The sequence below is a fragment of the Callospermophilus lateralis genome, chromosome 19 (assembly GCF_048772815.1).
Source record: "Callospermophilus lateralis isolate mCalLat2 chromosome 19, mCalLat2.hap1, whole genome shotgun sequence".
NCBI lineage: Eukaryota > Metazoa > Chordata > Mammalia > Rodentia > Sciuridae > Callospermophilus > Callospermophilus lateralis.
Window position 1 is genome coordinate 32,775,944 of NC_135323.1, and position 14,210 is coordinate 32,790,153.

The 14,210-nt window shown below is 47.8% G+C and overlaps 1 protein-coding gene across 1 annotated transcript in view; it reads left to right on the forward strand.

The window, feature by feature from the left end:
• The window catches only part of Baiap2l1 (BAR/IMD domain containing adaptor protein 2 like 1), an 88,098-nt gene that overhangs the window by 54,516 nt on the left and 19,372 nt on the right, over nt 1–14,210 (forward strand). Inside the window, exons 4-8 of the mRNA XM_076840337.1 lie at nt 8,314–8,375; nt 8,484–8,555; nt 10,035–10,172; nt 11,226–11,378; nt 13,825–13,992. Of these exons, the coding sequence (XP_076696452.1) occupies nt 8,314–8,375; nt 8,484–8,555; nt 10,035–10,172; nt 11,226–11,378; nt 13,825–13,992 (593 nt within the window). The remainder of the gene's footprint in view (nt 1–8,313; nt 8,376–8,483; nt 8,556–10,034; nt 10,173–11,225; nt 11,379–13,824; nt 13,993–14,210) is intronic.

Consider the following 14,210-nt stretch of genomic DNA (forward strand, 5'->3'; position numbering starts at 1 on the left):
AATAGTAAAAGGTTTTATTTATCTTAGTTCAATCCTTTTTCTCTCTGTTGTCTTACTGGGGATTCCACTCAGCCCTGGAGCATGCAGCGCAAGCATGTTGCCATTGAGCTGTGCCTATGCCCAACCCCTGCTTTTTCTTTTTGTTTCATTTTGAGGCAGGGTCTTGCTAAATTGCTGAGGCTGGCCTTGAACTTGGATCCTCCTGCCTCATCCTCCCGGAGTCGCTGGGATTACAGGGGTGCACCACCATGCACAGCTGTTTATTCCTTCTTGAATGGACTTCCTTTATGTAGATCCGTGTTTTTGACCATGTGATTTTGTCTAAAGAACCTACTTTAACATTCAAGTATTTCTTTTTGTTTTTGGTATTCTACAGTTTGAATACAATATGCTGATGTCAGAATTTTAGTGTTTATCTTGTGTTCTCTGAGCTTTCTGGATCAGAGAAAATTCTCCGACATTATAATCAAATGTGTTTTTTTCCTGTTCTTTTTTCTCTGTCTGGTTTTTCTACTAAGGGTATGTCACATCTTGTGTAACTGTCCATTCTTCTTGTATATTGTTCCCTTTTCTCATTCTTTTTTCTCTTTGCATCTCAGCCTGGTGAGATTCCACCGACAAGATCTTCAAGCTCATCAATTCCTTCCTCGGCCCTGTCCAGTCCGCGGGAGAGCCAGGCATTCTCCGTTTCTCTGGTTTCTAGCTTTTCCTGTTGGTCCTCCATCAGCATCTCCGTCTCTGCCTACGTGACATCTGTTCTTGCCGGGTGTCTGCTTTCCTAGTAGTGCCCTTAGGATCTTCATCATGGCTGTCCCCAGTTCTCAGTCTTATTATTCCAAAATCTGTGCCGTGACCGAGTTTGGTTCCGATACTTGCTGTGTCTCCTCGGGTCCTTCTTCTTCACATGCCTGTGGGAAGGTGAACGTGCTGGACCAGGTCACTGGGTGGGTCAGTGCCTTCAGTGCTGGGATGTGTGCTTTCTGGCCAGGGTGTACATCATGTTCTATGTGCCTGTAGCTCTGCCTGCACCGGGGGCTCCAGTTTTCCGCCAGTGTCCCTGTTTGTGACTCCTCTATTGCTTGTGGTTTCTCTAGAAAATTCTGTTCAGTGGTGTCTGTCCTGGAGCCCTGGGGTGGTGGTGAAATACTGGGAACAGGAAGTGTCGCTCTGCTATCTCAGGTTGAATCTTGGTTGTTGTGGTGTTTTGTGGACGTTTCCTGGTCGTCGGGGCTACCTGGGATCTGATCTTTGGAAGAGTTTCTCAGCCTCTTTGTTCCTCCCCTCAGAGAGGAAGCCTCAGGGGGCTGGAGTGAGCCATCGCTCTCCCCCAGGTCAGATGAGGCATCAATAAAGCAGTGTCCCTCCAGTGTCCCTCGAGGGCTGGCCTTGCTCACCCAGCACAGAACAGGACTCTAGGCTTATTTAAGGGCGGTGACATTTTCCCTCACCGTTGCCAAAGGGAAATCGTTTCCAGTCTTCACAGTAAGAACCTGACGCGGCTCCTAGAGGAGGGGACCAGGGACCGCGCTCTGGAGTCCTACCTCAGCTCCACACTGAGCCGGCCACTCATCCCTTCCGGCCTGAGACTCCCCACCAGGGTGGCCCCTGCACTGGCTTTTTTAAGCACTCCTGGGGTTGGACCTAGGGACATTCTCTCTCTGAGCTACTTCCCCAGACCTTAGTATTTTATTTTGAGACAGGGTCTCACCCAGCTGCCCAGGCTGGCCTCAAACTGGGACGCACCTGCCTCAGCTGAGGGTCTAGGATCACAGCCTCCCTGGCCCACGCAGCTCCTCACACTGGCTTCTGCTCCCAGGAAACTGAGTCCTTGACCAACCTCCTCTCCACTCTTCCGGGCCAGCCTGCCACCCTGTCAGCTCGATTCTCTGATGAACCTAAAGAGTTGTCATTTCTCAGTTTATGTCGCTGGGATTGCGGGGAGTGGGGGGTTGTTCTGTTTGAGACGGGGTCTCACAATTTGGCCCAAGCTGGCCTTGAACTCCTGAGCTTGAGGGATCTTCCTGCGGCAGCCTCCCAGGGGCTGAACTACAGGCACGGGCCCCTGCACCAGGCTCTTTGCTGGAATCTTCTGGAACCATCTTTTGCTTGTTTTGTTTTGTGAGTAAGGGAGGGATAACCTCCAAGCCCTTTACCTGTCGGAGCAGAACCCAGAATTGCCTATTCAGTAATCAACAGTAGCCAGAATATGTACTCTCCAAGGGATAAATTCTGATAAATACAGTTTATAAAACAGGAGAAAGGTCAGTCCTGAAGGGTGGACTGTTATGAATTCTGTTTAATATAGCAAAATGCAGTGAGGTGGAGGAAAGCCTTTAAGTGTCTTTTCTTACATGATAGATTGACAGTTTCCTTTGGAACCCAGGGGACAGGCGAAGAAAGGAACCGAGAGGAGAAGTGAGAGTCAAGTTTAGGTGAAGTAGGTGTCTGTTTCTCCTTTGTTCTGTACTTTTTAAGCATTATTCTGAAACATTTGAGCGTACAAAGATTATACATATGTGTAAGATACGAAATAAAAAAGAAGGGCTGGGGCTGGGGCTCAGTTTAGTTTAGTTTTTTTAGTTTTTGTTTTTTTTTTTAAATATGATGCTAGGGTTTGAGCCCAGTGCCTCAAGCATGCAAGGCAAGCGCTCTACCACTGAGCCACAGCCCAGCCCCGAGTGTGTGGATTTTATTTTCATAAAACAAATACCCAGGGGCTGGGGCTGGGGCTCAGTGGTAGAGCACTTGCCTCACATGTGTGAGACACTGGGTTTGATTCTCAGCACCTCGTATAAATAAAAAATAAAGGTCTATCAGTAACTAAAATGAATAAAGTAAATATATATTTTTTTAAATCATTGTCTCCAAAAATAAATAAGCAAATACTGCAAAAAGAATTGGCATTGTAAGCCTGAATCAAAAATGCCAAGGTGGGGTTGTGGCTCAGTGGTTAAGTGCCCCTAGGCTCAATCCCCTGTACCAAAATCCAAAAAATAAATGAATAGATAAATAAATAATGCCAAGTGTAGGTCAACACTCGGGAGCTCAAGATCGTAACTTTGAAATGTCTGGTCTTTGTGATTGGATTCAGATTACGGTTTTTTTGTAGGTTTGTTTGGTACCAGGGATTGAACCCAGGGGTGCTTTACCACTAAACCACATCTCAGCCATTTTTATATTTTATTTAGAGACAAGGTCTCACTGAGTTAGTTGCTTAGGGCCTTGCTACGTTTCTGAGGCTGGTTTTGAACTTACAATCCTCCTGCCTCAGCCTCCCAAAACGCTGGGATTTCAGGCGAGCACCACAGCACCCGGCAGGTTATACTCCCGTAGCTGGAATGTTGTCTGGGTAATTTTGTGTCCACTGAATATCAAATGTGGCCACACAAGCATTCATTCCCTCTTGTTTTTATGTAAATATGGTTGTCCAGTAAAGGAGTCATGTGATTTCTACACCGCAGGTAATTATTTTTTTCTACTGTTACTAACAAGCAATTTGTGGGAGAAAACTTCCAAATTATGCAACTGTCTTGTTTCCTCATCAATATTTGTACCCTCGACTTAGCACCTATTAGTGACTTTGGCCCCAGCCAGTCTTCACTGCTGCATGGTGACTTCTCAGTTCTGACCCTCCCTCCTCCCTTACTGATGGCCGCTGGGCCGCCTGCCTTCAGCAAGGCACCTCCTTGTCTGCCCTGTCTGTTTGATCCATTGTCACCGTGGACCTATGGACTCCTAGAATCTTCAACAATTTACTATTTATTATTGCCCTTCACTATTTTGGTGCTCAAACTGCCCCATATTTGACCAGTACCCGTTCCTTGTGAAAGACGTTCATTAGAGCTGAAGTTCTAACATGAGCAGTAACATGTAGTGGGTTAAGTCAGAAGGAGACCTTTGGAGGAACGTGCAGCGAGTGTCACCCTGTGCCCGGTGTGGCATTGTCCCTGCATTCACTTCCCTTACCTGCACAGCACATGAGCTGCTGGCCTGCACAGGGACAGAGCCACTGTTAGAGGGGCGGAGCCCCCCATGTGGTCACTAATCTGCCTGTGTGCTAATTCCACACGGGGGGCCTCTGACCTCAGCTGCACACTTGCAACTTCCGTGTATTTGCTCTTCACTTCTATTATATTTTCTCCTGATCACGTTTGACATTTGGAAAATCATCAGAAAGATTCTGTTCTTTTCCAGTGACATTTTTGATCCGTCTTGCTTTACTCCGCACAGCGTTACTTCAGGCCAGTAGGAGGCTGGCCTGCCTTGGTTACTGGACAGTCTCATTCCACTTGTAGTAACACGTAGGAAGTGGCGCGTGACTCAGCCACTACTCTGCTTTCTGGAAATAATGAGTGTTCAGAGTACCCGTGATCAGATATAAATGGAAAGTGTCTTTCTCCCGGCCTACGCGTTCCACACATGTTCCCTGCTGCTCGGGTCCTTCGGCAGTCTCCATCTGGCTCCTGAAATTTTTACAATTTTTAAATTGGTGAAGAATTGTATAGTCAAAAATATGCTAATAGTCCAGTGGGTGGTGGGGGCTGTAGCTCGGTGTCTGAGCACTTGGCAGCATGTGCCAGGCCCTGAGTTTGATCCCTGGCACCTCAAAAAGAAGAAAAATTCAAAGACCCATATTGCAAATGAAAACTTTCTATGCTTATGCCAATAGTATCCTTTAAATTTTGTTATTTAGCATTTAAAATCCATACTGCCTATTGGCCAGATGCATCTTTTTTTGTTGTTGCTATTTGTACCGGGGATTGAACTCGGAGTGCTTAACCGTGGAGCCACAACCCCAGCCCTTTCTATTTTTTGAGACAGGGTCTCACTAAGTTGCTGAGGCTGGCCTCCCCATCACTGAGTTTATAGGTGTGTGCTACAACACTCCACCGAATATATATTTTTATATAGTATTATTTAAAGTGTTGAACATATTCGTTCATGGTTTCCAATAAGAGTATATCCCTATTGTTTGTATGAATTTTTTGAAAACTTGATGGTAGGTATTGTATTTTGAGTTCATGATTTTGAAGTACATATATATTAAATCTAAATTCTTTGAGCCGGGAGTATAGATCAGAGGCAGAGAGACCCTGGGTTCCATCCCCAGCACATGGAAATTTTTTTTTTAGTTAAAAAAAAAAATTATAGATTCCTTTAATATTGTCAGTTAAGAACACAGTACATGCAGACTGAATCACAGGACTATAATCACTGTGAGTTTCTCCCCACCTGGAAGGGAGGCGTGGAGGGCTGGGGCGGGGCATGGCGGCCTCCTGCCGGGGCACGCACTTAGTTCTGCTCTGTTTGAATCTGGGTTGTGCTTTCTCCCTCCAGTGTTTTCAGGGTTTGGTTTCTTTCTCTTTTTTTCCTTCTCACGTGTGATTTATGAAGAAGTAGGTTCACAGGACTCAGAGCAAAGGCCTGGGGGCGGGGGGCATGACTTTTCAAACACAAAGCAACACTCACTGAATCCAAGACTAGATCTGCAGATTGAACATAAACGCAGTTTTTCATCTTGTTTTCAAAATATACTTGAGCAGCTTGCACAATCCCAGCCAAGGTGTGTGTCAGCCCTTTTATGACCGAGGACTCAGTGGCTGCCACTGTGGGGCCAGGGACAGGAGTAACAAGGCCCGGGTTTCCTGCCTGCCCGCCGTGAATGGACTGGTTCACTAGCCTGAGCCTCAGTGTGAGGAGCAGGGCGGGGTGGCCCGCAGGGCCAGAGCACCAGGGTCACCCAGCGCCTGTCCTCAGGAGTGTCCTGGCCACACATCGCGCGCTCCTCGAGTCCTCAGTACACCGGGTTGTGGAAACAAAGTCACAGAGAACAACGACTGTGGCTGCCGAGCTTCAGCCTGGGTGGCTCTCATGATTTAAGCCAAATTATTTTTGGGCATTTTTTTTTTCTCAGTGACTCTAACTTGCCAAAGATAGAGTACTTAATCTTCAGATAATTGAAGTGAATTTTGTTTGTGTTTCATCTTTAACAAGGACTTAGTTGTTCAGGGGGTTAAAATAGATGTAAAAGAAACTCAGAGTATTTTAATACCTAAGATGACTAAATGATGATCAAACGGCACATGAATGTCCTCATGTTCTCGGCCATGGAAGGCTCCTTCTGCAAAGAATACCCTCTGTTTTTTCATAGTTTTGGGAGTGGACAGCGTGAAGGACGCAGGAGAGAAAGCTGGTGAATTGGGCGGTGGCACCCTGAGGGCTGGGGATGGCTGAGCTCTGGCTGGAGTCTGTCTGGCAGGTTGACCTATTCGACTTCCTAGAATCACAGAGCTGAGGGAAAGGGCTGTTTTGTGACTTCACAGTGTGTGACCTCCCGGGTTATGTTCCAGTAGGCAATGCTCTGTCCTACCACCTGCAGAGGTAGGGACATGGCTCCTGGAGGATTCAGTTGTTGCTCAGAGCTGGTTTGTCTGGGACACCAGGAGAACCGGGGAGTGACCTGTTGCACCTGTATTTTGGAAAGATCCCTGGCCCCTGTGAAGAAGGTGATCCCTAAGAGAACACGGGGTCAAGGAGGGGGTGTCCACAGAGATAAGGTCTGAGCCGGGCTTGGGGACAGGGGAGGCAGGAAAGACCTTACAGAGTCAGTGGCAGCACCCTGTGGGGACGGGGAGATCCCTCCCCTTACTGCTGGTTGGACAGACTCAGTGAGCGGGTGTCCATGACGTCACCACCTGTCCTTCCCACATGTCCTCTCCCTGGCAGGAAGGAGATAGGAGCCTGGGAAGGGCCGGCACAGCTGTTGCCCGAGGAAGCACGGTGAGGGCGGGCATATCTTCCCTAGAGGTAGCCACATGGAGGCGCCATGTGCCCAGCAGCGGGCCTCGGCCCTGAGTAAGACACAGCGAGCGGCGGCCCTCATGGCGGGCTGGCAGAGCTGGGGCGAGGAGATGGGGGGGGGCGACTTAACCCACACACCTGTCCAGTCTGAGGTGCCTCGGGGGTGTCGATGAGTCCAGGTGGAAGTGGGAATTCTGAGTCAGAGGGTGAGGGGAAGGGCGGGTTTGCAGCTCAAGTCAGCTGTCTTGAATGCTCCTGGATCGCAGCGAGAGCCACTGTGCAGAGTCACAGCTGAGGCCACGGTCTTTCCCTGAGTCCCACCACAGTCCTTGTTTTTACCCTTCCCCGGAGTCATTCAGCTCACCACAGGGTTCTTTTTACTTATGCGTGACACTGGAATTCACTTTGGTATAATATACAAGCATGGCATATATCTTATTCTAATTGGAACCCCAATCTTATGGCCGTACATGATGGTGGGTGCACTCAGGTGTATTCGTGTAAGTTCATGGGAAAAGTATATTGGGCTCACTCCACTGTCTTTCCTGTTCCTAATCCCGCTGGCTTCCTCTCATTCCCCTTTGTCTAATCTAATGAATATCTGCTCTCCCCCTGTCCCCCGTTATGGTGGTTATCTTCCACATGGCAGCAAAGACACTCAACCTTTGGCTTGGGGGACTGGCTTGTTTTGCGTAGCCTGCTGGTCCTCAGACCCTTCCATTTACTTGGAAGGTCATAAAGTCACCCTCTGCCTGGCTGAGTGACACTCCTGTGTACGATCTAACCTGGCCACTGAACTGTGGGGTGAGCCATCCTGTTGTCTGGCTCACTGTGGTTCTGAATGATTCTGTGTCAGGTATCGGATGCACTTGGTTCCTGGAGACAGGTCGGCAGAGAGAGCCTGTCACTCACTCTTGTCAGAGGAAAGTGGCAAAACGTCAACACGCTGCTACCAACTGCAAGAGACGAGCTCCGCAAACTGTGTGGTCAGACCGCTGCTCTCTGCAGTGAGGCTCTTTGTCCTAGAACATTCTCTCTGTCATGTGACTGCCCCTGTTTCAGAGAAGTGGTGTCATCCCGGGAGACCTGGGGCTGAGCACGGTCCTGGCTGCCGTTTCCCCTGGCACTCATATTTTCAAGAACTACAGCGGGAGGGGAGGGAATAGCCACTTTCTCGTATGACTGGCAAATAATCAGATTACTCCGGAGGTCAGATAAAAATAACTAATTTGTTCCTATAGTTAGTTCCTGTGATGACTGAGGTAATCTTCTGTAAGAAAATTTCAAAATTAATCAGATCTAGGTTCTGGTTTAGGAAATAAGTAAAATAAAACAATGTGGATTTGAAGACAGTGGGCTCTGGATGTTGTGAAGAAAGTCTGCCCCCAGCCGGCCCTCCTGGGACCCCCTGGGGACCGTGGCCCTGCTGTGCTTCCTCCAACTTCTGTGCGCCCTTTGTATCTGTGCGGAGGGTACGCTGGCTTCGGCTAACGGGTCTGGTTTTGTCCGCAGGCCACGTCCTCATAGAGATCTCCAGCACCCACAAGAAGCTCAACGAGACTCTCGATGAGAATGTATGTGGATGTCTTCATATTTGCAAAATGTGTTCATTTTATTTTTAAATTTTATTTTGCCTAAAACCACAAATCTGGTGTGGAATTTTTATTTCCTTTTGTTAACAGTTCAAAAAATTCCATAAAGAGATTATCCACGAGCTGGAAAAGAAAACAGAACTGGATGTAAAGTACATGAACGTGAGTAGGGTGGTCACCCTCCCCCCCCCCCCCCCCCCCCCCGGGGTCTGACCTCGTGGCCCCAGAACTTTCCCCATTGCTCCGTCAGCAGCCAGTGGGGTGGGGGTGGCCTTGATACGGGTCTGGCTGCATAAAACCAGCAAGCCCTTTGGGCTGAGTAGGCCCAGTTTTGCCTCCACGCGGGATCTGCATTAAAAGAAGCGTAGAAGAAAAAATATGGAAGAAATTACAGTGCCCTGGAGAGCAGGGATCTCAGAGGGTGCTTCTCTGTGACAGGGCCACTACATCGTGTCCTGCAGCCAGTGCTTTCACAGACCAGTGGTTGAGGGCATGAGTTATGTGTGGGAGGGTGCCAGAAGCCTGTCCTGTGGGTGCCTCTTGCCTGTCACCCAGGATTGTCCATTTCAGTGGTTTTCTGGGCTCTTTCCATTTGATCCCCCGCCGCAGTGCATGGGCTCTCCGCCATCTTTCATTTCTGCTCTAGAATGCTTGCTTGCTTTTGCCACCCCAAGTCCCCTTTCTTCTTAATAAGACCCCATGTGGCAGTAAGTGATATAGGTTACCCCTAAGTCACGCCCACCCATCCACCCACCCCGCCGCCCATGTCCTCACGAGGCCTATGGCCTGCCCAGTGCTTTGCTGTGCACTGCTTGAGAGACCATAAGGCCTGACACAACTGTTCAGGCACATTTAATTCCGAGCCTTTTGTGTACATTATCTGATTTTAGTCCCTACAAAAACCCCATATTGTACATGCAGCTTAGAAGGAAGGCATGGATTTTAGAGAAATTAATTGCTGAGATCACACAGGCAATGAGAGTGTAACCTGGGTCTATGAAGCTCCGACACTAAGTTCTTAAACACTCTATTGCTGAACATGGTGGTGCAGCCTGTAATCCCAGCGGCTCAGGAGGCTGAGGCTGGAGGATCGCAAGTTCAAAGCCAGTCTCAGCAACTTAGCGAGGTCTAAGCAACTCTGTAAGACCCTGTTTCTAAATACAAAATAGGGCTGGGGATGTGGCTCAGTGGTAGAGCGCTCATGAGTTCAGTCTCCGGTACACAAACACACACACACACACACACAAATCCACTCTGTTACACAGGACCCCCAAAAAGCCACAGGCAATTGCACTTGTTCATTCCATCTTTTGTAGGTTGACTCAAAAAACAAGAACATGTGATTGAGTTTATGTAATCACTAAAACACATACTTACTACCCAGTGTCCAAAAACCTTTGAGGAAAAGGAAGAATAAAAGAGACTGTTGTTCCTGGAGAGCTGCCCTTGTGGTCAAGGGCCCTCGTACAAGCAGGGGACGTGAGGACAGACAACCCCAACGTGTTCAAGATGAATGGGGGGATCTGTGTGAAGTGTGGGTGTGAGGGTGTCAGAGTTACAGTCAGCCACACAGTGATGCGTGAACAAAAAAATGGTCACGCGTGGTGCCTCAGTTAAATAAGCACAACATTTAATTTACAGGCAACTCTAAAAAGATACCAAGCAGAACACAGGAATAAATTAGATTCTTTGGAGAAATCTCAAGCTGAGTTGAAGAAGATCAGAAGGAAAAGTCAAGGAGGACGAAATGCACTAAAATACGAACACAAAGAGATCGAGGTGAGCTTTCCTGGGTGTTTGCTTTTGCTGTAGGGTATTGTTTGTACACTGTACGGGGAGGCGGGGCTGTGCCTACTCACTGCTGTGCTACTGCTGTAATTAAAAGTAAGCATTATTTATTAAAAGTATTAAGAGCTGAAGACTGCAGAATTTTCCAGAGTCAAAAATGATTAGTCTGTGAGCTGGGTTTGGCACATGCCTGTCATCCCAACTACGCTGAGTCAGGGGATCCAGGTTCAAGGCCAGTCTGAGCACTTTATTGAGAGCCTGCCTTAAAGTTTTAAAAAGAGCTGGGAATGTGGCTCCGTGGTAGAGCACACGCCTTGGGTTACATCTCCAGCACCTCAGAAAACAAGCAAGAAATATAACTGATTGGGTCAGGCGTGGTAGCACATGCCTGTAATCCCAGCAACTCGGGAGGCTGAGGCCAGAGGATCAAGTTTGAGGCCAGCCTGGGCAACTTAGCAAGACCCTGTCTCAAAATAAAAAAAGGACTGGAGATATAGCCCAGTGATGAAGAGCTCCTGGATTCAATCCCAGTCTCAAAAAAAAAGTAATCCGTCCAAGGCCACCTAAAAACATTAGCATTTCCCCCTGACGTGAGTAGGAGCAGGGGCCTCCTTGACTGGTATTGCTGTCCCCATTTAACACCCATTTTACAGTGAGGGGAAGTGAAGTTTAGGTTAATCCTATGGTTGGCATTTGGAACCCGGGCTTAAACCTGGAGCTCTCTGGCTCCAAAGTCCACAGTGCTCTCCAGTAGAACGCCGTCATCACGACCATATCTCTGGGGCACAAAGTAGTATTTTGTGCCCGGCGTCCTGTGGGAATGTGAAACTCCTGGCCACTTCTTTCCACACATGAGTCAAGGACTTGATGATGGTATTTGCTCCAGTCAGATTCCACCTCTGCCCGTAGAAGGTCTGTCTGCATTTAGTGTTTATTCTGTTATCAAAATAAACTGAGCATAAAGATGACAGGAGATAAACGTCAGGCCATGCAGCTATCTGATGCCTTGTGTCATACTTTTATCGTTGTTGTTTATTTTCCTAGTACGTAGAGACTGTTACTTCTCGCCAGAGCGAAATCCAGAAATTCATTGCAGATGGCTGCAAAGAAGCTCTGCTTGAGGAGAAAAGGCGCTTCTGTTTTCTAGTGGACAAACACTGCAGCTTTGCAAATCACATACACTATTATCACTTACAGGTGAGTGTGTGGGCAGATGGCAGTAAGTGTACCAGCATAAGCAGATGCCCTGATGCTCGGCCCTTCTGGGTAGGCCCCTGTAAAGCAGTGGTAGCCTATTTGCCAATAAGAAGATTCAAAAAAAATTATTTTTTTGCCAATTTGAATGTGCAAACATATAAAAATACAGATATATTGATCATATGTCTACTTATAATATTTAATTAATTTAGTAATCACCCATATTAAAATTCCTTATAATGCTTATTCATTGAGAAATGGCACCTTTTTTCTTTTCTCACCTACAAATTGATTTTTCATACACTCTGATGGTCTGGAGTCTCAGTGTCTTTTTTTCTCCCTTGTCCTGAGGATCAAACCCAGGGGCACTCGACCCCCGAACTATACCCTTAGCCCTTTTTATTTTGAACCAAGTTTTCACTAAGGTGCCCGGGCCAGCCTTGAACTTGCGATCCTCTTGCCTCAGCCTCTGTGAAGCTGGGATTACAGGTGTTCTCCTGTGCCAGATCTTGACCAGGGCCAGCCCCTGGGTGGTCTGAGATGCTTTTCTTGTAGACTTTGGGGGGGGTGGTCACTGGCAACTCTGCATCAGGCATGGACCCCCATTCATATCCATCAGAACAGCTGGCCCCATCTTCAAGGTGTTCATTCATGATCCCCTCAGCTGAGTGGTTGACTGACTTAGTTCCCTGCTCCTGATACGTGCAGCTGTGAGGTTAGAACCCAGGAGCTATTATACAACGTGCTAAATTTTCCTCCTCCTTCTATTTTTTTTAATTATGAATTCTCTGGGGCCTATGTACGTATCCAAAACTAGCACTAATTGAGGTCAAATATCCACTGTTGCTCATAATAAGGTAATTCAGAGAGTGCTCCTCAGTAGGAGATGCTTTGCAAGAGCTTAAACATAAGTCAGCTGTCTCTCTTTTGGGGACAGCCTTGGCCTTATGTGTGTATGTGCATATGTTACCTATTCTAAGAAGGTTTTGCAACTTGAAGAAATATTCAGCCAACTAATACGTAAATACCTAAGATTTAAAATTGTGATAGCAAAAAACGAACTACTGTATTAAGTATTTGCTTTTGTTAACCTTACACTACTTAGAGCAATGTTGAGGTAGCTTTAGAAACTTGTTTCCGTGGCGAGGGCCTCGTCCTGCGGCAGGGTCATGCCGTGGAGAGCTGTAAGTGGCCCCGAAGCTCCCTTCCTCTGGCACAGCCCCACTGTGCCGTGAGGCAGCCTGGGCTGTTTTCAGGGAGCGCCGTTTATTGGCAAGCTCTTTCTTAGACTTAACCTTAGGTCCCTGCTATGCTTTGGAGTGGCACACACCAGTTCTGTGTTTTCTGTACTAGAACTTTTTGACTATCTGAAAACTGCTTTGTGACTTCCCTTATCACAGCCAAAGCATCCCAGTCTTTTTTGTGGCTTTGGATGAGGCAGGGCCAAGCTGCTAGTCCACTGTGTGGCACTGCCCCAGTTTGTCAAGGGAATAGTCAGGGTAGGCTTTGCTGGGGTCATTGTGTCCCCAGGATATACATCAGCATCCCCAGCCACTCCCGATAAACCTAGAGTCTGCATAGGAACCATGCGATCCATGTTAAGTAGCTTCACGAAAGGCTCCTACTTCCCTTCTCTGGCCAGACTGCTGCCCTGGGAAAGGGCTTCGCTGAGAGGCTTCCGGAGCCTCTGGGAGTCCCAGTGCCAGAAGCAGAGTAGGCTTGAGGGAGCAGGAGGGCTGACCCAGGCTCCGGGCTGCTCTGCCCACATGTGCCTTTGGGCTGTCCCCGCTGCTCCATGAGGCCTTGCTTAGCCTGTGGGAGGGCACCCTTGGTGCTTCCACCACACCCTGCCTGCGGTCCCTCCATCCCAGGCCAAAATCTGACTGACTTGTCAACATGTGCCTTGGTCTTCTCAAAGTCCAAGGGGTTCCTGGGCCTCTCACCAGCAACTGAGGGGATGCTCTTAGGAGTAGGAGGAAGGAGACGGTGATTGGTATTTCTGGGGCAACTCAGAAAATAGTGAGATTCATAGATTGCCCACCCCTGCCTCCTTTAGCTTTTGAACTGATTCTTTCTTTGGGGGCAGGTGTTTTGTCATTCTTGTTTGTTGGTTGGTTTTGGTGCCTGTGCATGCCGAGCACGCGCTCTGCCACTGAGCGCACCCCACCCCTGAGCGATTTCTACTTATTTGCCACCTCTGCATTAGGTGTGTGTTCACACTGAGGCAGCAGAGAAGTTCCTTGAGGGTGGAGTCTGCTGCCATCTCAGCAAATGAGACACAGCAGGTGCTCACAGATGCTTATAACTGCTTCCTGAATTAAACTCGGAGCTCCCCCCTTCTGGTGGGAAGCCAGTGGTTCATTATCAGTGATGCCACACGATGTGGTGTTGCCAGCTCTTCACACAGTGCACCTCTGTGTTTATTTTGTTTCTTTGGGATTCACAGTCTGCAGAATTACTCAATTCCAAACTGCCCAGGTGGCAGGAAACCTGTTGTGATGCCACCAAAGTGCCAGAGAAAATCATAAATATGATAGAAGAAATAAGGACTCCAATCTCTACCCCTGTAGCCGGGACACCTCAGCCGTCACCCATGATTGAAAGAAGCAACATGGTAGGAATCCATCACTCTTCTCTATTTCAACTGCATGTTTACTGATATGATTTGGCCCAAAGGGCCAGGGCTTCCTTTGTTGGTTGAAATCATGATCTCTCCTTGTCTACTTTTCTCAGCTTTTTTCCTTTACCTTCAGATTTGGAATTAGCTGTGCAAATGTGGAATACTATGTGTAGCACTTTTGTCTCTGTTTGAAAACTTTATTGTTACTCTTT